Source organism: Leishmania infantum, chromosome 36 (genome assembly GCF_000002875.2).
Source record: "Leishmania infantum JPCM5 genome chromosome 36".
Lineage (NCBI taxonomy): Eukaryota > Euglenozoa > Kinetoplastea > Trypanosomatida > Trypanosomatidae > Leishmania > Leishmania infantum.
The window spans coordinates 1019296-1043069 of record NC_009420.2 but is presented as its reverse complement, the minus strand read 5'-3'; the positions used below and the strand labels follow the sequence as shown (position 1 = coordinate 1043069).

Here is a 23774-nt window from a genome sequence, read left to right as displayed (position 1 = left end):
GACGAGTGCTCCACCTCACATCTGTAGCCAGTCGTTCGCGGAGGTTGTGAGGGGCAACGGAAACAAGAAAGAAAAAGGAACCTTGTCTTCGCCACCCTGCCCTAGTCGTCTTCCGTGGAAGCGCAGATTTCAAGAGACGCTCATCCTTGTCTTTCATGCACGCAGAGTGAGGTGAAACGATGCTCGTCAGCGCACGGGGCTCTTCTGCTGTGGTTCAGCCGACAACATTGGCTTTGCATGTACACGATCTTCGAGTCCTCAATGCCGCGATTTCCTTTCTCTGCGAATCGTACGGGGCTCTACGAGCACACTAACTACTGCTCCTACAGGGCCAGAGCGCGTTCGCTGTTATCAGGGCTGCTCGTCGTTGTGAGCGATCTTGTCTCCCTTTTCTTTACCCCATCAGACCAACATCGTCTTGTTTCTTTCCCTGTCTTGCAACCCTGAGTGCACACACACACACACACACACATGCATTCACGTATCGGACGAGAGCTCATACGAAAGACGACGGATTGATAGGTGCGCCGCGCCGATAGCGAAGGAGCATCGGCGGCAAGAGTCTGCAGCTCGTCGATTCCCTCCCCTCTCCCCACATCTCCTTTGAGAATTCCTCTCTTTTTTTCTGTACGCTAATCACTTGACAAGCAGTTCGGGCCATGTTCGCCGTTGTGCCGACAGCGGCTGCGGCACCAACGGAGGCGGCCCTGCACTCGCTTGCTGACTCTGCCAAGCCCGTCGCGGATGCTTTGCGTCCGTTTTTGGAAGCATCTCCATCAGCCACGGCCTCGCTGATGCCGCTGTACATGATCAAAAAGGTAGCGTCCTGCAAAGCCGTCTACTCTGCTTTGCTCCGCAGCGATGGCGTGCTGCTGCTTCTCTCACATCCTGCCGCCGACGGCGCAGCAAGCAGCGCACACGTCTCGGTCCTGGAGAGCGGCGAGGAGGCTGTTGTCGATGTTGCAGCTGGAGAGTCGCACATTGTCTACTGCACTGTTTCAGGGGCTGTTTACAGCTGCGGCTACGACAACACGTACGGCCAGCTCGGAGACGGCTCTGTGTGGTCGTCCAACGATGCCACTGACAGTCTCGCTGATGAGCAAAACGTTGGAGGCGTGAGGGAGCTAGTGCTGAGCGCGCCCAGGCGGATTGCCGGATTCGGAGAGGGCGCACTGACAGACGGCGCGCATAGGGGACACCTCAGCAACGAGGACACAGGTACACCGCTGAGCAGTCTGAAGGATTACCGGGTTGCTATCGACTTGGCACCCCTATCGTCATCTCTCTCTTCCTGCACCCGATCGCTCACTGCTGCTGCAAAGAGCACGTCGACTGGTGACTCGGCCGCTTCATGGCGGCACGTGCCACCTCCGGCTGACCGGCACATTAAGCAGGTTGCGTGCGGCGCCCACCACACGCTCATGCTCACTCGGTCTGGTCGCTGCGTCTACGCGTGTGGAACCGGCGCGCACGGCCAGCTTGGTGGATCGCGCCCGGTGCTCGTGCAGCCCACATTTCGCGCTATTAAGCTGCTGTTCGGGGTAGATATGGCACAGGTGGCTGCCGGAGACGCACACAGCTTCGTGCTGCTCCGCAACGGGCTGCTTTACGCCTTTGGGGACAACACATGTGGCCAATTGGGTCTGGGACACACAAAGTGTGTCAGCCGTCCCACCACGGTGCCACTCACTAAAAAGGAAGAGTATGAGGCGTCCATGCCGCAGGATCACGCTGCAGCGACCACAAAGGGTCACCGGCATCTGGACGCCAAGGCCTACGCGACGTTGCGGGCACCCTACGCCTCTACGGAGAGCACCTACTACCCGTTGCGAGTACCACGTCTTCAAGACAATGGAAAGCCGCATGCCATCACGGGCGACGACAACCGCGACAGCGGTGCAGCCTTCACCACAGCAATCAAGTACGATGCCCATTCCCATGAGCTCGACGCGTCGAACTCAAGCTTTAGAGTAGTGCGCGTCTACTGCTGTGTCTCGTGGACGCTGCTGGAGACCACGAACCCCGGCGTGTGGCTTTCATGCGGGGTCCCACTGACGCGTGGCGTGAACCGGGCCGACGTGGCCACGACTGCGGCGCGCATAGATGGATGTGGGGTGCTGGGTCGGCCGCTTCTGCGCAACAAGGCCGAAGCCTATGTCTTTCAGCCCGTTAACTGGGCTGCGACCCTGTTCAGTATGCGGCAGAATGTTGACGCAGCCACTGATGCCCTCGCAGCACCACCGACATGGGTGGGAAATGAGCAGCAGGTTTTCAGTGCCGACCCATCCCACGGCGCCGGGGAGGGCACTTCTGATGCGCTACAGCTACCGGGTGTGCAAATCCATCACCGCACGCCTTGCTCCATCTCAGGCGAAGGCGACTCTTCCTCGTGCACTCCCGTAGTCACCACTGCACCGGCTGCGGGGCATTGCAACACTCCCGACAGCCGTATCAGCAGCGACACCGTGCCTAGGTTCTCTCACCCGAACAAGGGTATAGAAAATGCGATCTTGCGCGTCAGCGACACTCTCGTCAGTGCGTACCCGACATCACTGCTTGTGGCTTTCTCGAGTGCCAATGCCGGGGACGTAGGCCGTGATGGTGCTGTTACTAGCATGCTCATCCAGAGCGGGAGCCCGGCAGTTGTGGCATTGGAGGTGCGGCCGGACAGCTCCTCTGTGCACGAGGTGTGGGGAAGTCCCACCCATGCCAGCATGGGTGGGCCGCTGACTGCCGAGTCTAGCGGAACCTCCGTATTGCAAGTGAATTCCACTCATGGTGCTGTGATACCGCTGCCTTCCTATGTTCTTGTGATTTAGCGTCTCCAGGCTGTCGATAAGGGCCTCCGACCCCACATGTTTCTTGGTGGTGGTGATGGTTGGGTGTGTGAGTGAGCAGAGGTGGCTGCCAGTGCACATACGTGCGTATGCCTGCATATACGGTGCCCCTCTTTACACGCGATGTAAATCAAGCTGACAGAACAGACGCATGTATATTCGTTACTGAGTATTTCGTCGATCATCTCTCGGTTGTCTTGGTCTGAAGGGGGCGAGGGGAAGGGAGACGATGGGGCCAGCGACAGTGTACTGCATTTTCTTTGCTTCCCCTCTGTTTCGCTTTGGATGACTACTCTTGTCGCATGCGTGCGTGTGCTGGTATGGGCCCCACCCTTTGACCGGCGGGGAGGTTGCTCCGCGGATCTCCCCAAAGACGCAAACTCAGAATAAACATCTAAGCTAAATCAAGACGAAGAGCTGTGGCGGGCTGGTTTCTTGCAGCTGAGCTTGGAGGCGAGACCACTGGCGCTGCCGTTCTTCAGAGGTGCTGCATTGCAGCGACAAGGAGGAACAACTACTGTGTCCGTCCTCTGCTGCATACGCCACCAGTGCGGTTCAGTGCAAAGTCGCGGTGTTTCTTTCAGCCTATCGGAGTGGACCACGGCACGCCTCACGCGCTTCTCCTTCTCGCGTTACAGTACAAGGAAAGGCGACGTGCCACAAGGACGAGCGGCGTCGGTATCTCGTCGTTCCGCATTCCCCGCATTTGTGCTCACTGGTAGTGCAGAAACGGGAACGAAAGAACGGCGGCATCATCCTTCTCTCATCTCTGTGCGCGTATGCCCGGCTCTAAGTCTCTCTAATTTCTCTCCTCAACGCGCTCATGTCTTTCTCCCTTCCCTACTGCATCCCGCTGCGCTCTTTGCTCTGACTCTTGTCTCCTTTCCTCTTGCTTTTCTCACTCCCTCACGCTCACATACAAACATCGCGCCAGCGCACTTGGCGTGCCTTCGCCCACACCAACTGCATCGAACCCCCGCTCTCTTTGTGTGTTTCGGTTCGCCCCCCTCCCTCCCTTCTTCCCGAAATGGTGCAGCAGTGCGAGCAGTTTGGGTTTCACCTCCATCTCTCCTTCTCTCACTCTTCATCTCCGCATTCCCACCCCCCGCACAGGAGTCTTGGACTTCCCCTTCCTTTCTCGCTCTCTTGCCATCTTTCCCGTTCCCTATTTCTTTCTCGTATTTCGCTCTAGGTCTCTGATATCCCTGTGTGTGTGTGCTCAAGTGGCGACATATCTCTCTTCACCTTTCCGCTATCTCGCTTACCTACCAGAGAAGGAACACACGCAGCTTCGCCCACTTGAGGCCGCTGCTGTCCGCGATGGCTTGTTTTGCCAGACTTGGTTGGACAGCTGCTCTGGCGGCGGTGCTTATTGCGTGCGCCATCTCTATTGCCCATGCGCAGAGCACCATTGCGAGAGATGGGGCCGCGGATGCGGCAGACATCCTGAAGGTGCTCCAGGTGAATGTGCTGCATCGCCATGGTGCTCGCTCTGGCCTACCGCGTGAAAACACTACGGAGATTTGCACCGAGTCTCCGTGCGGGTACCTCTCGTGGGCGGGTATTGAGATGCTGCTCAAGGTTGGCGGCTTCCTGCGCACCCGCTACAACACTGATCCATCCGTGGTGAGCTCGCCGATGTTCGAGTCGCCGAACTATGACTTGGATGTCGCATACAGCCGCTCCACCGACGTTCTGCGCACCCTGCAAAGCGCCGAGGCCTTCCTGCGTGGCTTCTTCCCCAACATGAGCAGCCTCTACGCTGCTATCCACACCATGCCAGAGTCGACCGATGTGCTGCTGAACAGCAACACGCAGCCGTGGCTCAAGTTCTTCTATTCCAACAACAAGGCGCTGCTCCGCGCCGTGTGCAACCCGCTGACGGATGAGCTTTTCCCCGACTGGACGGAGATCACAAAGATTGGCGCAGAGATCTATCAGGAGGGCTACTGCAGCGACTACGAGACTCGCTCCGACTGCGTGCGCACACTTTTTGATATTGGTGCTGCGAAGAAGGCCATTGGCGAGCTAAACCAGTACCCGCTGCTGGAGGCTAACTTCGAAAAACTGAAGCGCGTCACGACTGTCCTGTTCGACTACGAGTACCACTACAACCACAGCGACCCGCTCATGTTCAAGCAGGGCGGCCGCGGGCAGCCGTTCGTTCAGCAGATGGTGAAGAACATGGAGGGCGTGATTGAGGGCTCGAACACATACAAGCTGATGCACTACAGCGCTCACGACACCTCGCTTGGCCCAGTGTGGGGTACGCTGGGTGACCGCACCCCGGATGGTATGATGCCGCCTTTTGCCCAAGTGCTCGTGGCTGAGCTGCTACAGAACCCGTCGACCGGCGCGCACTATGTTCGCATCCTGCGCGGCAACCCTGGTCAGAGCCCTGACACAAAGTTCGAATTTGGGTGGGACTCGAAGTGGCAGATGCAGTGCATCGACGCCCTCGGCACCGCCTACAAGGCGGAGGGGAACATTTGCCCGTTCGCCGACTTCAAGCGCTTCGTCAAGTGGTCGGAGCCGGCGGACGCGCGCGGCTACTGCTACCTTGATCAGGTGTCCATTGACATCGCCGACTGCCCCTTGGAGCCGGTCGCCTACGGCACTCCTCCCACTGCCCTGGTCCCCAGTACGTGCCGGTTCTACCGCTCTGCGTGCCCGCAGTTTGCCTGCGGGATCGGCGAAACCCTCAACAGCGTGAGCATGCAGTGCGTCTGCTCCAAAGACAGCTGCCTGGGAGGCAAGACCAACGAGGAAAGTAGTGGTGATGCCGCTGTGGACGCCGACAAGAAGCCTACGCTGCGTGACTCCAACGGCCTCAGTGGCGGTGCTGTTGCGGGCGTGTCACTGGCAACCTTCTGCGCTGGCGCCATCATCGCTGTGGCAGCCACAGCTGCAATATGCATGTGCAAAAGGCGCCGCCAGCATCAGCTGTACGTGCGCATGAGCTCGACGATGGAGGTGGGAAACCAGCCCAACGATGAGAGGGAGGGGGCGGCGAAGGAGTTCAAGGAGGGCATCTAAGCGCGAGAAGCAAGCAACAGGGGTGCAGCTGGGCCTGTAGCGATGGAACCAGAACCTCTTTTTGACCATTATCTGAGCGTTTTCTCTGCAGCTTCGCGTACTTGACCGAGAGTATGTGCGTATGGACGGGGTGGGGTCGGGGGCGGCAGTGCGCGTAACTGTAGATGTGTGTATGCTTGTTTTTGCTTTCTTATTTGGTTGACACTTTTTGTATGTTTTTCTTCCTGCCCTTTTTTGCCTTTATCTTCAGTGTGACGGCACCCTCGTAGATCATGCTTTCTCTGCACATCACACAGTCGTTGCGTGCGCGCGTACGCACCTCCCTCGTTTCCTCCCCCTTCCTTTCGTCTTTGTACATTCACAGACTCTTCTGTGGACTCGAAGAGCGAGAGAGGCCTACGGCATCATTTGCTGTGAAGGAAGAGGAAGCGTTCAACACCGCCGCGTGGCACCAGGAGGCGCGAGAAAGAGGGGTGGTGGTGATGATGTGCGACGGATATATGCCGAACATTGGGGTACATAAGAATATATATATATATTATCTCTGTTTCGCCTTTGTGAACTAGCTGCGCATCGCGTTCTTTGCTAGCACTCCATTTTTTATTTTTTTGTTGACTACGCCCACTGCAGCAGCCTCCCTCCCCCTTTTCCATCGGCTTCCCTCCAACACAGTCGTCACTTTGCCCGCAATCAGAAGCGTTCATTAGTGAGCACAGCAAAAAAAAAAGAGAGCGGCCAAGTGAGCTGTGTGTTTCAATCGCAGTGTAGTGCGACCCACTATTCTTGCTCCTTCCCTTCTGAACTTGAGCGTGCGCGTGTGTGTGTGCGCGCGCAACTCTCCTGCGTTCATTTCTTTTGTTTTCATGAGTGCGTGTGCGTGACATGCGCCTGTGGACCGTTGATAATATTTTCCCTATTGACTTGAACGTAACGAAGGGTTTCTGGAGAGGGAGTGGAGAGGAGGCGATGGGAATGCGGACGGTGGCAATGCGTTATCGCGCACTACCGAAGAGAAAGGAGACGAAAAAAAAAGCAGCGGCATTCATGTGATTGGGCGCTGTGTATGCGTGTGCGGACGCCTCTCTCTTTTCCTCCTTCAGCGTATCCGTTGCATCAGCGTCTCCGTGCCAGTAATTGTTATAATTATTATTCTTTTTTCCGCTTCCCTTTTCCATTCACCTTCCCCCCTCCGTACCCCCCCCACTTTCCGTCACGCAACCGAGGCGCAGTTATTGACCCACACCTTATGCCTCTTTTTCTTTTTTCTTGCTTTGATTCTTCTTCCCCCCTCCTCTCCCCTCTTTAACCGTCTTTGCTCCTTTGTTCTCCTCTTGTGTTCCGTAGTGCACGCATGTCTGCTGCCACGCGTGTGAAGGGTTGGACAAGCACTGCGCAACGAGGAAGAAACGCAAAAAGGAAAGCTCCAAGTCGTTGGCCAAGTTGATGTCATCGTCTACATAAATTGCTCTCCCTTACTGTTTGCACACGCCCTCACACAAACACCTCTTCTGATACAGTACTGAAACAAGCGACACGAAGGAAAAGCAAAGACATCGAAAAGGAAAACGAAGAAGAAGACGGCGATATGCGTGTGTGCCATATTCTTCTTTCATCTTTCCTTCTCTGTCTTTCCCCGTTTCTCTTTCTCCTTGCCCCTCCCTCCCCCTTTCTCCTTGTCCTTTGTCGGCATATTCGTTCGTGTTCTTTCAAGCATACACATATGTCTTGACTTCCTTTCTTTTCCTTTTATGGTGATGGTAGCATCCCGCAGAGAGACCGCACAGAGATAAATGACTAACGAAGGCAAAACAAGAAGAAAAGAGTATTGTCGTTTCCTTTGTTGTTGATTTCTCCTCTACCCCTCCATCTTTTCGCTTCCTTCCACCTTTTTTTCCCTCGCCGATCTCTTTGTAAGCTAAGCTGGGCCGCCGCTTCTCTCTTCTATAGACTTCTCATACACGCTCAAGGTGTGCGATCCACTTCTGTGCTTGTGTATGAGGGAGCTGTGCGCACACGTTCTCCTTTTTTTTTACTCTCTCTTCTGCCTGTTTGTCTGTCTATTGACCTTCAATGTACGCGCGCTATCATCAGCTATCTACTCTACACCCCCTCTGCGCCGTCTTTATTTTACGAATCGCTCTTCTCCCTCCTCCCTCCTCCCTCCTCCCCTCAATCCCCCTCCCTCCCACACACAGACACCGCTTGCTCACGCATGTGCACACACCTAAGGAGCAAGACAAGGACAAGTCCGTAAGAAGACAGTGCAGCATTGCTCGTTCTCTTTCTCTTGACCTGACTTGCCGTGCACAAAATAGTACCACAGAGAAGGAGAGGAGGATGACCGAGGGAGGGAGGGGGTCAAGTGCAGTGTGTGATGCTTCCAGGCGAGCCGACATAGCAAGTAAGAGAGAATCACATATCTTGACTTATTATTGATATAGCATTTCTCCACTCTCTCGCTCTCGCACGTATAAAAGAAAAGAGAGCTCGATGCGTAACGAAGGGGCTAATACGCATCAAGGCCAAACGCCGCAAGGACTGCAAGAAAATCAACCACGCCAAGAGGGAGACAGCGCCCGCTACCGCGCATACTTTTTGCGTGTCGCTGCAATCTGTTTTGTGGCAGAAGGGAGCAGCTGCTGTTGCTTTCGCCACCCTCCTCCTCGCTTCCTGTCCTTTGTGCGGGCTCTTCGACTTTTATGCAAGCCAGGGGTGGGGTGTGGGGACGGGAGAGGAAGCACTGTAAAGACCGTGCTGCTACTGCTCCCCCTTCTCTGTTCTATGTGGGTGTGCACTCGTGACGATGCCAACTTCCTCACCCCAATACTATTTCCTGCCGCCACTCCTCTCGCCGTTTTCGAGCAGATCCTCCGATCGCTACACACGGACATTGGCACAGCTGGGAGCCATTTTTGTCTTCCACAGCGCGAACATTTTCATTCGTATCTCTCGTTTTGCTCTTCTTTTGCTGAAGATCGCCTTCTTTCCTCCTCTTTCTTTTCTATCTCTGTTCCTCATTGTCCCCCGAGCAACGACATCGTTTACGACTCTTTGCTTATGTCACTTGCTGAGTTCTGAGAAAAAAAAACGCGGCAAAAAGAGATCAGCGCGCGCTCGCGATGCCACTGATGAACGTGTGCATCTACGGCCTCTCAAGCCAGATGCTGGAGGCTTTCTTTGCGCGAGAGCGCGCTCGAAGCGCACAGCCGCTCGTGGCCTCCGCCTCCTCGGAGCTGCGATTTGGTCTGGTGGGCGCAGGGGAAAGTATGGGGGCATGGGGCCTGAAGTGGCCTGTGGCGCTCGAATGTTGTCAGTGCCAGCGTATCCCGTGCCTACGCGTTCCTTACCTCTCGCCCCTACCCCACCCCTGCGAGGATGGTCAAGAGTCTTGCGTGGAGCATTACGTGGGTCAAGTGCGTCTCACAAGTCAGGAGATGGACGGATTACGTAATCAACAGTCCGCTGCAGAGCCTCTCTCCATGCCGTGCCGGCTGGTTATTCTGGAGGATGCGTTCTTTCGCGCGCCGCGAACCCCAGAGTCGAGCATCTGTGCCACCCCTGGCACTGTGATTGCCGGGGTCGATCAGCGGTACAGTCAGCCTTCCTCTCTCTGCATCACGCCATTCGAACACGAAGAAGGCGCGCTCACGGAGGGCAGTGGAGAGGTGCTCCAGTGGCTGGCAGTGCTGGATGTGCGCCGGCACCACGATGCCAGCGTCACAGTCGACAGTAATCCTCTGGGCCGCAGTGGGAGAGATGATGCCGCGACCGCATCCGTCTGCTTCGGTTCCACTGGTGAACAGTTCGCCTTGCTGTACAACTTGCCTGCACTGCCGCCACGCCCCACTCCCCCGGTGCCCGTGACGGTATCATCGGGCATGGCTTTTCCGGCATCCGAGGCTGACGCAGATGCCAGCGTCGGCTCAGCGAGCGACAGCATCCCGCCCTTCTGCGAATGCGACCCTGACGGCGGTGTGTGCGCAACCGTCGGCAATCCAGGCCCGTTGCTGTCTCTCACCTTCTACGCCAACGACCCTACCCAACCGTTCGACCAGGCCGCGTGGCAGTCAGAGCTGACGTCGCATCAGAGCGAGGTGATGCGTCGGCGCATGCGCGAGACCCCCGACGGGGTGCTATCGACCACCGTCTGCCAAGTCACAGACGTGCGGCCGATTCCGGTAGAAGGCAGCTGCTGGTGCCGTTCCAACCTGCCCATACCCGCGCTGTTGGAGCAGCAGCTGAATGAGATGCGCATGAAGCGTAGCTCTGCGGCCGCAGCAAGCAACGGTGGTCGGGACAGCTACAGAGCATCGAGCCCCGCAATGTCTTCAACATCGTCGGTATGCACGATGAACTCCTCACACAGTGGACGTCACCATACTCACGTCGAGAGCTCGCGGCGCTCGGCACGCGGCGGGGCAACGCAGCCGTCCGCTGGTTTCCTGGCCAAGGGCTGGTGTGTGCGACCGCTGCAGACGATCAAGCCTGTTCTGCCGCAGACGGGCTACGTGGACAGCACAGGAAGAGCGCCGCTTGTGGCGGCTCGTACGCAGCACGTGTGGACGTGCCTCCTCAACCTTCGCGAGTTGGACGAGTTTGCGATCGAGGTGACTGTCAAGGTTCCGTACATAGCGGGCGACACGGAGCTTTCTCTCCAAGGCAATACCGTGCTCTTCTCTGGCATGCTGCGTTCCAGCACGAGCGGCACCGTGCTCTTGCCAGTCTACTGCCCCGCACCCGAGGGTGCGCCGGCGGGCGTCACGTCACTGTGGATGAAGCTGTACGTGCAGTACCTGCTAGTGTTTCCATTGGAGGGATGTGGGCAGCACGGCCCGCTGGAGATTGTGCGGTCCTCGGAGACGTTTGCGTGGCTCACTGTCCCCACCTTGATTGGGCACCGCGGGCTGGGAAAGACGTACGCGCGCTCACCCTCCGCCTCTGGAGGCGCACCGTTCGTCATAAAGTGCAGCGAGAACACCATACTATCATTCCAAGCCGCGCACGCACGCAAATGCAAGATGATCGAGTTTGACGTCATGCTCTCCAAGGATCGCGTGCCGGTCGTGATCCACGACCCCTTGATTGAGCTGATGGCGCTGAAGCGAGAGGGCGTACGTGCGTGTCCGGGGAAGGCAGAGTACACACCAGTGCGCGCCGCGGTGCACAAGTTGAACTATACGCGGCTGCGTGACCTGCATGTGCAGTGTTGCAAGTCCGTTGACCGCGTATTTCCCACCAAAGACCTACTGATACACCACTGGGATAGTCTGCTGTCGTGGGCGCGCAATTGCCAGCCCAAGGCGCTGAGGGGCTCTTCGTCGTCGTCACAGAACGGCGTGTGCTGTGGTAGCTCAGCGCGGACCGTCGAGAGCTCTCTGATGGGGGTGGAGGACTTCCCTAACGGGGTTCCCTCGCTCCGGGAAGTGCTGGAGCAGACACCACCGTCTCTGCACTTCAACATTGAGGTGAAATACCCTTTCCAGCCGCTCATCGACTCGAATCTCTTTCTGCAGAGTGACGCGTTTGAGGTGAACGGGTTTGTGGACGCTATCCTGCGAGTCGTCTTTGAGTTTGCGGACAACGGCCGAAAGATCACCTTTAGCAGCTTCGACCCCAACGTGTGCCTTGCGCTGGCCCTGAAGCAGAGCCGCTACGACGTCCTCTTCCTCAGCGACACGAAGGAGATGCGCGACTTGAAGGACTACCGCTCCTTTTACGTGGAGGGCGCCATCCAGTTCGCCTCTGCGCAGCACCTCGCGGGTGTTTCGGTGAACGCCGGGACGCTGCTGTCGCCAGAGGATGAGGCGGTGCTGCCGAATATCCCTGAGGCGCCGCTGCACGGTTCGGCCGAACGCGGCCCCGTAACAGCAGAGCTCTTCCACGCCGATGACCCGCAGCATGCTCCACCAACCGTGCCGTCGTCCTTTGGCGCTTATGGACGCGCCATGGTCGCCGAGATGCACCACCGACGGCTGAAAGTGTGGACGTGGGGCGACATGAACAGCTACCTTTACTTTGCCTACGCGCAGGCGACCAAGATGCAGGTTGACGGCGTGATTGGGGATCGCATGCCAGTGTTCTCCTCCACGAGCTGAGGCTGATGCGCGCTCAGTTTCATGCGACGAGTACCGGGCCTCAGGTGTGCACTGCCTCTTCCCTCTTTCCCTGTTCAACGCAACACAGACAAAGTAAAAGCCTCGAACCGAAGCTGTTGGGCGGGCGCGGAGGGGCAACTCATAAGTGATACCTGACAGTGCTCTCCTTCGACTACCTTCACCCCACTCGCCTTCGCGAGAGACGGCCATGTGCATTTCTCACCACGAAGAGTTCTCAGAGGGGAGCACTGAAGAGGAATGTGTGTATGCGTGCGAGGGGAGGGCGGAAGCCACTGCTTTTTTTCTTTATCTGCTACAGCGCATTTTGTCCTATATTTTTTCTTCGCTTGCGCATGCTGTGCCCCGTTGCGATTTGTACAGAAGCGCGTTATCTTGCCAGCGTTTGGTGTCTCTGTTTGCGGGCGCGAGTGTGTTCTTACGAGGACGCTTCAGCTGTAGCTCACACCCTTATTGACATGAGCACTCAGACATGGAAGGGAAGCGAGCAGACGTTTTTTTTTTTTCTGGCATTAAAGCACCTTTTTACGGTCGCCTACTCGTTGCACAGGTGAACCGAAACAAATGCACACTGTAAAGCAAAATGTAGTCGGAAGAGCAGGAAAACGCAAGTGTAAAAGACGAATGATCAGCGTAGTGGGGGCGAATGCACATCTTATGGGTGAAGCTCACGGCATGTGTGGGAGTTTGCGCGAGCAAGGTGCGCTGCACAATGACCATTGCCGTGCATCCTCATAGCTCGCTTTCTGTGCAGAGTGAAGCTACCATTCTCGCATAAGAATGTGCAATTTGGTCTTCTGTCTATAATTTTTTTTTGTAAGCATTTGGCAAGAATGAGGGAGGGATGATCAAAAAAAAAAACGATATGATGGAGGAGTTAGTCAACGTATTCTCCGCCATTCCAATGACATGCTTCACCCAACCTTTTTTTTTTACCTCATTCGGTACTTTCACTCATTTTGGATCTCGAGGAACCGAGTCATTGTAAGCGTTGCACTTTTCCTCCACCCAACCATTTGATAGCCCACCACGCCAGGGATCCTTGGGTAACGGAAAAGAGGGAAATGCGCAGGTCTACCTATTCGTGCGTAGTGTTACCGGATGAGGACTTGAAAACAACAGGATTCTCACTGATCGCTTTGCCAGCGCCAGGAGGTATCGAGGTCGCGAGTGTAGGGATACCAGGTCGGTATACTCACCCACGAAAATAGGAAACTCGCCTGCTAGGCCAAGCTGGGAACATGTGCTGGTATGTATTATCATGCCTCTCGTTCGACATCTTTCTCTTTTTATCCCCTTTTATGTGCGTGGGCCCACTCTTTCAAGTTCGCCGCCGACGTCCCTGATGACAGGAGGCCACCTCGGCGTGTGGTATCTCAGGATCCAGTGCCCTCACTCTATGTGTGCGGAGGCCAAGCAGCACCCCCCTATCCCTGGCAAAATGCCGAACCACCTCCGGTGGTGACAAGGTCATGCACCTACGACGTAGGGGGGTGTGAGAGCGATGCATCGCTGCTGCTGCCGGCGGTGATGCCCTTTATAGCGTTGTTTCAGGGCGACCTGCGTCCTTGAAGACGCTTGTGCCATCCACATGATGTGCAGGGTGTTGGCGTGATCCGAACGTATCCCAACCCGGCGACGGCGAGGGGTGCACCAGGTGACGGAAGGCGCAATGGGATGAACTGTGAGGCGGCCTGCGAGGCGGGGTGTGGGCAGAGTTCGAGGCAAGTGCGGTTCGCCCATGACCGAGTCGGTGATTTGCTGTACCGCGTGTCTGCAGCTGCTTCGCACCAGGCGATGAGGCCTATGACCGGCCGGAGGGGGTAGAGTGGTGCTTGACTCATGCTGTATGGCAGAGAAACGGGCACGCTGGAGGGAAAAGTTACCACCCGCATTTTTCTCGGCGCATGTTATCAAGGATTCAATGCAGCCCTTCGCAGTCTCTCTTTCCTTTCCCAAGCAAGCTATACGTGGCTGTCGTCGCTCTTGATGGAACCGCCCCATGTGGGAATCGAGCAGAAGAGATGAAGTCGAAACACGCAAGTAGAACGAAGAAGCACGCGTTGGTTTTGTGTATAGGTGCGTGTGCTCACGCGCTTACGTCGCTGTCTGTCTGTCTCTGTGCGAGTATGCTCGGGCGATTCATACGCACTCCTTTGCGTGCCTGGATGAGGTGTGCCGCACCTCTTTTTCGTCTCTCTTTCTCTGGGCCAAAGCACCCAGGCGCATCTATGCACACGTAAGAACGGACCAAAACGAAAACCAAACACGAAGCGAGGATTGCGCAGCTTGCTGGTGCTTACTCTAACCCGATTCTCTCCCATGTTCACTGTCACGCGCTCACCTCCCCACCTTCTCGCCCCCACACATACATGCGAGCACCGAACAGGCACCTATGTGCCACTGCCACTGCCACTGCCACTACCAGGAAGACGAAACCACGCACCGTTTATATATGTTGCCTCTGTTACAGGAAGGTTGCCTTTTCCACTGTCTGCGTCCTTTGTTCTCTTTTTTTTTCTCTCCCCCACTCCCCCGCGATCGTATGCACACGCTCATTGTCTGACCTTCTCTAATTCATGCACACGTGCACGGTCATCTTGTCGTGTTGGCATTTTCCTTGTCTTTTGCAGCTATCCTTCTCGTCTTCTTCCCACTCCACTGCTTGTGGCCTTTCACTCTCTTTCGACCCATTTTACCGCCTGCAAACTCCTCTCATAGAAGAGACTTCCCATTGCCCGCTTCCCTTCTTTTCTCTTCCGCTATCATGCGCAGAGGCATCGCTTTCCTCTACAGGTGCGCGGTGGTGGTGGCTGTGGTGGTCAGCGCAGCGGTGGTGTTGGCGGCACCGATGTACAAGGTGGAGCTGGTCCAGGTGGTGCACCGCCACGGAGCCCGCTCCCCGCTCGTCGATGACAACCACACACTCATCTGCGGCACTGAGTTCCCGTGCGGGTTTCTCAACTACGAGGGTCAGGCGATGCTAGTGAAATTGGGCGAGTACCTGCGCCATCGCTACACGGAGGACCGTTCGGTTGTGTCGAAGCCATACTTCCCGTACAGCTGGTACAACTTGTCTATCTCGTATACGCGCTCGACGGATGTGCTGCGCACGCTACAGAGCGCCAACGGGCTTCTGCGGGGCCTCTTCCCGAACAACTCGAATTTCTTTCCTGCGATCCACACGGTGGGATTCGAGGAGGATGTGCTACTGCACAGCATGATGGTGCCGATGATTCGTGCCCGCTTCAATTACGCGAAGGAGGAGCTGCGGGCCGTGTGCGACCAGATGTTAGACAGACTAATGCCATTTGATCAGCTGCAGGCGGTAGCGGCTGAGGTACACTCGCAGGGGTTTTGCGCCAACTACACCCTGCGCTCGCGTTGTGCGGAGCGGCTGTGCGACATTGGGCGCGCATACGAGCCCACTGGCCGCTTGGAAAGACTCCCGCTGCTTAGTCGGCACCTGGACGACGTGTGCGCTGTGACAGCGATGAGCTCGCATTTTTGTTTCGCTTACAACGCCAGCAATCCTGTCCATCAGAAGCAAGGTGCACCGTTCTACCACCTGGCGAGATTGCTGGTGAGCAACATGCTGGCGCACCAGCAGCGTGAGACGGCGCCGCCGTACAAGCTGTACGAGTACAGTGCACACGATACCACTATCTCGCCCCTGGCGGTTTCCTTCGGTGACAGCTCTCTAGAGGCGATGCTGCCGCCCTTCGGCACAGCGTTTATCATAGAGCTCCTGTCGCTGACGGACGCGCCTGCCGCGTCGTCGCGCTTCTACGTGCGGCTGCTGCGCGGCCACTCTGGTGTGAGACCGGAAAGCAACTTCACCTTCGCTCTGAGTCACTTCGACATGCGCTGCAAGGATGCGACGGGCAATACGTACATTGCGACGGACAACATATGTCCCTTCACCGACTTTGAGCGCTTTATAAACTCCACCGCGCCAACGAGCCCGATGGGTACGTGCTACCTCGACCCTGGACTGCTGTTCCGCATGGACTGTCCGGTCGACGCCGTTGGCGACAACCGCAGCTTGTCCAAGGACTGCCTCTTCTACCGCAAGCACTGCAGCAATTACTCGTGCGGCACCGGCTACTACCTTGACGCGATCGACTACGGCTGCCACCGCATCCCGGCGAACAACTCAACGACTGTGTCGTCGCCCATGTCCAGCGGCGGCATTGCTGCCCTGAGCATCGCGCTCTTCATCGTCGGCGGAGTGGCGAGCATCGGCGGCATGGAGGTGTGGAAGCGCTACAAGAAGTTGAAAAGCAAGCAATCCGAGGTGCTTATCGTCTGACAACCCGTCGAAGCCTGTAGCCATGCTTTTTCTCCTTGTAGCCTTTATTTTCCTTAACACACAAAGAGCATACCCTCACCTGCGGGCTTCCTCAACAGTACAACCCCCTATTCGACAGTGCTTCTGCGAAAAATTGTACATCTTGTGCGCTAAGGTTGTAAGCATGCAAACGCCCCACAACCGAACATTCTCTGATTTAGTCTACCTGCCTCGGTAAATGCTTTTCTTCCTTCTGTCCGGTAAGAAGTGTGTTCGCGGTGGATTATGCTTTCGCTTAGCCGTGTGTTTTTCTCTCGCACTAATACAGTTCTTTTCGTGTTCTAACCCTTCACGGGGGCCATCAACTTCCCCGCCGTTGCGCTCGCTCAGCGGTGGATCCTGTGTGTGAGAAGCAAGCTGGCAAGCTGGAAGTGGACGCAAAAGAAGCCAGTAAGTCCAATTTTAGTGCCTTTCATGCGCAACTCCCGTGCGTGTGCGAAACAGGCGTCCCCGAGAGCGCCGCCCGGAAACCTTCGCGAAAGCGTTGCTACAAATGCTATCGCCGTTTTTCTGGCGTCCTTCCCATTCGTATGTTTTTCTGCACAACCGTTTTTTGTGTTTCACAATAGTCACCGAGCAAACGAAGAAAAATAGCTGCACACCTTATGGTGAAATGCTTGGCTACGGGGTGGGGTGGCGTTCAGCACCCGGCGCCGCTGTTTCTCCGCTGGGTTTGAATATCTGCGGGTGAAGAGGAGGGGCTGAGAGATTGCTCAGACGCTGCTGACTTTTTACAGACTGGCAAGTGGCAACCGTCGGTGAAGGGGCCATACCTTTCCCGCCGCGCAGTACAGGACCGCGAAAGGAAGTCGTATGATCCAACAACTCCCCACCCCCTCGAACCCGCATGACCTCTTGCGACTGTATTCTTTACTCGCACAACGTTGCAGCTACAAATCACACCTCTTGCTCAGGTACTGTTCCCCCTCCTCTCCCCTCTTTCTCCACGCGACACGCCGGTCAAACGCAAACAAACCCACACCCCCTCACCTTGTGTGTTCATCAAGTTTTACGCCTCCCTCACCTTGCCACGCGATGTGCCGTGGGGCGGAAAATGCACAGAGGGCACAGTCGTGAAGGATGCTGTTCTTGCCAGTTTCTCCGTTCATACGATTTTATTTCCTTCCATCCGGGTGTGGGCAGAGTATTCCCACTTGGCACGGGGCTTTTCTCTGACGTTTTCCTCTGTCGTTTCCATCTCCCCCACGAGTACCTTTGCCGCTGGGTGCTGCGAGCGTCAGGTAAGTTCGCTCTTGCCGCTTTTTGAGGGGCGCTCTTTTGCTTTTCAGTTTTTTTTTGTCTTCGAGTCAAGGCGCGCGCAGCGCATACACGGGGGCCGTCTTCTTTTGTTGCCTCATGGAACCCCGCACCCTGCGTGGCGCGCGAAGATACATACAGGTATGTATATATACGCTTGCGGTCTTCTGTGGTCGTACGTGTGGTTCTCAACGTTTTTCCGCCTTTCTGCAGTTCTCTCCTTTTTTTTTTCGCTGTTTGGTGGAGCATGTAATCTTCTTCCACCCCCTTGCTGAAGACACCTCCAAATCCGTGTTCCTTCCGATTTGAGTAGACCCTTTTCCGGTGTCAGAGGTGTTCGGGCTTTATCGCGTTGCCAGGGCAAGGACCGCCTCAAGCGCCAGTGCCTGCCTCTGAGAATCGTTGCCTCTATAAAGACCGTTTTCTCTCGCAGAGGCAAAGGGCGGACTTCTGGCATTCGACCACTCTCTCCGGCGTACGCGCGCACATTCTGTTTATCCCCTTCCTCCCTTGACACCCTTTTTTTTTTGTGGCACCGCCACCTCCAACCCACTTACCAGCCCAGCCACAGCCGGTAAACCAGCGGGGTGGGGTGAATGCGAAATGATTTACAACGGTAATGACAAAGTAGCACAAAATGACGCACTTTCCGGCGTTATCATTGTACTTCCCCAGCGTGTGCTAAGCTGCGGATTGGGCAGAGCACACTGCTTTTCGCGAGTGGCCAGACGACGCACGACGAGCGGAAGGGAACGCACCTTCTCTCCCCAGTCTCACGCGGTTAGCCGAGGGAAGACAAAAAGTATCCCCCACCCGTGGTGGGATCAAATATTCCCTGCAGTAGGAGTAATGGAGTCTTTAGTTCAGCACTAAGTGAACAGTCACCTGAGGTTCTTGCGTTCACATCTCCCTGCGCAAGGCTTGATATGTGGTCGGCGTATGTTGCAAGGTCTGCAGGACAGGATGTGTTCGCGATTTTTGATGTTGGTGTACTCTGGTTTTTATGTATGTTTTTATTCTTGTTTTGGTGATTGAACGGGTGAGAGGGTGGTTTGTAGTTCGAGCGTACTAGGTTCGACCCGTGAAACAGCATTTTTTTCATTGGTTCGCGGATGGAAAAGGGTCCAGCCGGGAATTGAACCCGGGACCTCTCCCACCCTAAGGGAGAATCATGCCACTAGACCACTGGACCTTTGGATTTTGCGAATGTGTTCTTTAGGGCATGTGGAGCCGCCGAAGGCGGCTCTTAGCGGTTGTTTGTAGAGCGCAGTTGGTCTAGTGGTAGAATTCTCGCCTGCCACGCGGGAGGCCCGGGTTCGATTCCCGGACTGCGCAGTGTTTTTCCTTGACTCTCTGGTTTTTTGGAGACCGGCGAGGGTATGTGTGTGCTTTTTTGTTAGTGGCTGCTTAGCTCAATGGCAGAGCGCCGTCCTAGTAAGACGGAGGTCAGGGGTTCGATCCCCCTAGCGGCCTTTTTCTTGACCTTTTGGAAAGATTTTGAAAACCATTTTGATTTCGGACCCCGTTTTTTGGCTGGCATTTTTGTGCTGCGTCGGTCGGCATGCGTATTCTACGATAATGAGGTCAAGGGCTGCAGAATTCAGAGTTCGCTGTTTTTCGCGGGGCTGCGGCCGGGCTGTGTGTGGGGGGGGGGGGCTATCCTGCCGCGCGTCATGGGCTCGCTTTGCCGGCCTTTCCGTTTGCTCACCTCCCTTTTGGTGGTGCGCCGCGTCGTCTCGGGCCTACCGCTCCTCGGGCTGCGCGCCTTGGCTCGGGGCGCAAGTGCCCCAAAACAAGGGGGCGGTGGCGCCCGTTGCGCGGGTGACAGGTTGGAAAGGCGGCGCACCGGCAGACGGAGGGTCTTCAGAGAGCCCTGGCCGGAGCGTGGCCAACATTCTTGAGCGCATCCGGCGTGCGGTTAGACGGAGCCCTCGCTCGGCTAAAACCGTGGCCTTTCGATGACATGGTGTGGACCTTTTCCCTTCGGCGGGAGGGGGCTGCTCACACCTGGGTTCTCTGAGAAAAGTGTGCGCAGTCCGGGAATCGAACCCGGGCCTCCCGCGTGGCAGGCGAGAATTCTACCACTAGACCAACTGCGCTTCGACACGAGACGGTTCCCGCAGGTCAATGTGGGTCTATTTGCGTGAGGAGAAAACGGGAGGAGAATTGAAAGGAGCTAGGATGAAGATCAAAGCGCCACGACGTGCAATCACCTCGCATGCCGGGAAGGTGTGGCGAACACGTCGATCGTTCGGCATTTTTCTTTGTTGACAGCGCCTATGTGGGCTGGGTGGTGAGCACAGTCACAGTGGGATAAATACCCTCATCTGACATCGATCAAACAAGAGCCACACACACACACACAACGCAGCCACGAAGCCCTCTTCCTTTTCGGCGTTCAGAGAGCCCTGAGGACGGCGAACTCGGGGCGAAAGCGATGCTCGGCAGCCGCCATGTCGCGCGCCTCCATCCACGCCGCCGCGCGCTCGCGCAGCACCAAAACCACCGCCCTTGCGTTCCGCACCTCCTCAGCCGCGTAGATGCCTTGTGCGGCGCCGTCCTCGTCGTCGTCCCAGTCGTCCCAGCACTCGTTGTCGTCCTCGCAGCCGCTGAAGACTGCTGTCGCTGCCGCCGTCGCCGCCGTGTCCGTCTCCCGCCACTGCGGGCATACCTTCTCCAGACGCCCGAAGACCGCGGCGAGGGCGGCGGCGTACCAGTACACGTGCTCCCCGCTCGGCACGCTCATGCTCGGGTGCGACAGGCTCATCATGAGCGATCGTAGCTCGCGCAGCGCCACCGGCTCCGTCTGAGGGGACTGGTACAGCTCCTGGTAGCACCTCTTCTCGATAGCCTGAAAGACGGTCGAGTTACTTTCGACAAGAACGATCGACCCATCCCTCGATTGCGATGACTCGCCCCACAGCGCCGCTGCCGGGATGGCTTCTTGCGTCGGCATAAAGTGCTTTAGCCACACGTGGCCAAGTGACACCGCATCGCCGCCTTCGACGAGCGCTGGCGCCGCGTATGCCTCGTGGTAGAGAAAAGACAGCGCGTGCTCCTCCACCACGACGGTGCGCGCCGTGTGTGCCACCACTGCCACCCGGATCATCGCCACAAGGAGGCACTGCTGATGCGTCGGCGCGTCGGCCAGGGCCGCCGTGAGCGTCGGCACAAGTTCGACGACGCGCCGTACTTCATCGCTCGTGCCGCGCCTGTGCACCGCGCGCACGAAGTCTGGCCCGACGCGCGCCTGTTCCTGCCGCGCCGGATCGGCGAGCAGCCCGGCCCACCAGCTCGGCGCCAGCAGCTCGTTGACGCACCGGTGCCACTCCTCCGGGTCCATCACCGTCGCAAAGTACGTCACCAGAGGCAGCAGCGCACACGTTGCCGTGTGCCGCGGCAACACCGCGCTGCTGCTCGCCTTTCCGCTGAGGTGTGCCTGAGACGCGAACAGGATCTGCTCCAAGGTGGCGTACGGTCGCACTAAATCTTCTACCTGCGCGCGCGTCTCGCCCGGCGCCCCCGTCGTCGGCGACGGCGTCATCTTTTCCCTCACCTCCGCCACCAACCGCCGGATCGTCAGAAACCACCACATCACCGGCACCACGAACGTGGCCACGTACGTTTGCGCCTTCGCCAAGGTCTCGACGGCCCCGCACGCGGCGATCCTATTCAGCTCTGCCTGCACGCATCCGTCAGAGCCGCAGCACGCCTCGCAGACGCGCGGCAGCGCAACGGGCGGGCAGAAGCGGAGGCTGAGCTGCAGCAGCAAAGGGAACAGCTGTAGTCCCATCCGCGCTACCTCGAAGCGAGGCGAGTGCGTCGCCTGAAACACCACCGACAGCGACGTCGCGAACACGACGGGAGTCAGGATACCTTTCGTATCGGAGCTCACGTGAAACAGGTCTTGCATCGTCGCCGACGTGGTATGCAGGTACAGAAGGTGCTGCTGTAGGGCCATCATCAGCGTCTCAAGACGCTGCCAGCTGAGCCCATCGCTGTCATCGTTCTCGCCACCGCCTGGGACGCTGCTACTGCTGTCTCCGTCACCTTCGGCGTGCTGCGGCATGCAGTTTTGGTGCTCACACAGCCGCTGCATCAGGTAGGTAAATACACACAGGGAGGGCGGCCGAAGAATCTGAGCCACGTATTGGCGAACACTCGACGCCGGGTAGTTCGACAACCGCAGCAGAAGCGGCATCACGTCGGCGTCTTCTACACGGATAGCGTCGGCATCCACTAGCTTGCTCAGAGCGAGTAGGTTGCCCTCCAAGACGCGCGTGTCCTCTACGGAAACCAAGGTCTCGGGTGAGTGTCTCCGGGCTGGCGTCGGCACCTGCATAATAGTGCGGCACACGTGGTCTACGACGAAGGAAGTGATGGCCGGGGAGAGGGAGGTGGAGCTCCGCCGGTCAGCGAGAATGCCCAGCAGAAGCGCTGCAGACTCCCGCACGGGCAGCTGTGGGTTGCGCAGCGCAGGAAAGATGACATTGAAGAGCAGACAGCGCAGCCCCGCCTCGTCTGTGCGCAGGGCGTCTCCGGAAGGGGTGCCGCTGCGGCTGTACAGCTTCGCCAGCATACGTACAATGCCGTCTTGCTCGTACCAGAGCGACATGCCCCGCCACCGGTGCCACACGTATTCGAGCGGCGCCGACACGCTCTCCAGCAACGAAGACTCCGTTGCGGTCAGCTCGTCCTTCCAGTCCTTCTTTGCGCTACGTGGTGTCGTCCTCGCGACCGAGGAGGAGCGTGGCGTACTGTTGGATGACCTGAGGTAGGTGCTGAAGCTACTGTCGTGGCGCTGCAGCACCAGCTCGACCTCCGCGTCTAGTAGGTCAGCCATCACCGGTGCAGCCAGAGATCGGATGCGCGACCACGGGTCGGTTACCCCGCGCATAACCACATCTGCCCACTTCCACCTTGCGCCATGCACGCGCGTGTACGTGGCGGAAGAGGGGCTGGTGCCGTCAGCGCCGACGCCATTTGCAGAAACAGCACTGTCACTTTTCGGCGACGTGCTGACGTGAGCTAAAACCTCACTGAGTGCCTGCAACCGTGCATCGGGGTCATCGATGATGGCGCCTTGCACAAGGTACGCAAGCACGCTAGAAACGGAGTCGACGGCGAGAAGTTGGGAGAGAGAGGGTGTTAGCGAAGCTGCATCCAGCAACATCTCTGCAGAGCTCATTGCGTATTACTAGTTAGAAGAGGAGAGGAAGGCAGAGGTAGACGACTGGCTCCACGGCCAGCGATGGCTCCCTCGAGAAAAACTTGCTTCTTTCTCGTTTGTGATACGGACCGTTTGAATACGACTAATGCCCTTGTTGCCCTCGGTAAATTAGGTGGAAAACGCAGGAGGAGGGGGGAGTAGTAGATGGGCTGTGAATCTTGCAAGACCGAGTCCTGCCACGTCTGCACCAGAGACGTGGGAGTGAGAGATAAGGGGGTAGGGTGGGGAGGGAGAGGGACCGGTGGAAGAGGCGTGCGGGGACTGATGTGCTCGTCATGGCAGCGAAAATGGGAGATGGTGAGGTAAACACTCAAGGCAACAAAGACTGCTGTAGAAACGATGCTTTTAGCCATACACGGAAACCACAAGAGACGCACGTCTTCTCTTCCAGCGCGAGGGTCCATTTGGCGCATTTAACAGAGTAACATGATTTGTACCCACTGCTTCTTTTCCGCTTCAGTTGCAGAGAGAGGCAAGGGATGGGGGACACGGACGAGGTCAATGAGAGTAAGAGGTCGATAGGAGAACCACGAAAGGACTGCATGGATGCTGAGTGATGTGAAGGCGGCTCTAACAAAAGAGGAGCGACACACACACACACACACATACACACACACACACACAGATCAGCCACATATGCGTTTATAGTGTGTGTCCGTCGGCTGCTGCCGAGATCTCCCCATCTGTGCGCCCTCGAGTGCACTGTAGTAAGAAGGAGAGAGAAGCACGTAAACAGTTTAATAGGGTGCACACGGATCGAGGAGGGAGTTCAGGGGGCGGTGGGGAGAGATGGCGCGCAGATCACTCCTTGGCTTCAACACCGAGTAAGGGAGAGCAATGCATCTTTTCTGATTAGCTCTTTCTCACTCCTCGTATCTCTCGCTCTACTGTGCGTGCGTATCTGCGTTGATGTGAGCATAGCACAGACACGCACACACAGTAAGAAACAA

The 23774-nt window shown here is 57.0% G+C and overlaps 5 protein-coding genes and 2 non-coding genes across 7 annotated transcripts; 4 read left to right on the top strand and 3 right to left on the bottom strand.

Annotated features, from left to right (window-relative positions):
• Positions 1–659: 659 nt before the first annotated feature.
• LINJ_36_2730 (cyclin-e binding protein 1-like protein) lies at positions 660–2819 on the top strand (the record flags this gene model as incomplete). The annotated part of the gene is made up of 1 exon (XM_001469398.1): positions 660–2819. One exon carries the CDS (start codon positions 660–662, stop codon positions 2817–2819), a length of 2160 nt encoding a protein of 719 aa, XP_001469435.1.
• A 1338-nt stretch (positions 2820–4157) lies between these two features.
• LINJ_36_2720 (putative membrane-bound acid phosphatase 2) lies at positions 4158–5873 on the top strand (the record flags this gene model as incomplete). Its single annotated transcript, XM_001469397.1, has 1 exon — positions 4158–5873. One exon carries the CDS (start codon positions 4158–4160, stop codon positions 5871–5873), a length of 1716 nt encoding a protein of 571 aa, XP_001469434.1.
• A 3119-nt stretch (positions 5874–8992) lies between these two features.
• On the top strand, positions 8993–11968 carry LINJ_36_2710 (related to multifunctional cyclin-dependent kinase pho85-like protein; the record flags this gene model as incomplete). The annotated part of the gene is made up of 1 exon (XM_001469396.1): positions 8993–11968. One exon carries the CDS (start codon positions 8993–8995, stop codon positions 11966–11968), a length of 2976 nt encoding a protein of 991 aa, XP_001469433.1.
• A 2785-nt stretch (positions 11969–14753) lies between these two features.
• On the top strand, positions 14754–16298 carry MBAP (membrane-bound acid phosphatase precursor; the record flags this gene model as incomplete). The annotated part of the gene is made up of 1 exon (XM_001469395.1): positions 14754–16298. One exon carries the CDS (start codon positions 14754–14756, stop codon positions 16296–16298), a length of 1545 nt encoding a protein of 514 aa, XP_001469432.1.
• A 2103-nt stretch (positions 16299–18401) lies between these two features.
• Positions 18402–18517, bottom strand: LINJ_36_snRNA1. The gene has a single exon (XR_001203201.1). It is a non-coding gene; the product is annotated as a small nuclear RNA, U4 snRNA (small nuclear RNA).
• Positions 18518–18714: 197 nt separating this feature from the next.
• Positions 18715–18786, bottom strand: LINJ_36_tRNA1. Its single transcript has one exon. It is a non-coding gene; the product is annotated as a tRNA-Pro (tRNA).
• A 1206-nt stretch (positions 18787–19992) lies between these two features.
• Positions 19993–22782, bottom strand: LINJ_36_2690 (conserved hypothetical protein; the record flags this gene model as incomplete). Its single annotated transcript, XM_001469394.1, has 1 exon — positions 19993–22782. One exon carries the CDS (start codon positions 22780–22782, stop codon positions 19993–19995), a length of 2790 nt encoding a protein of 929 aa, XP_001469431.1.
• Positions 22783–23774: the final 992 nt, after the last annotated feature.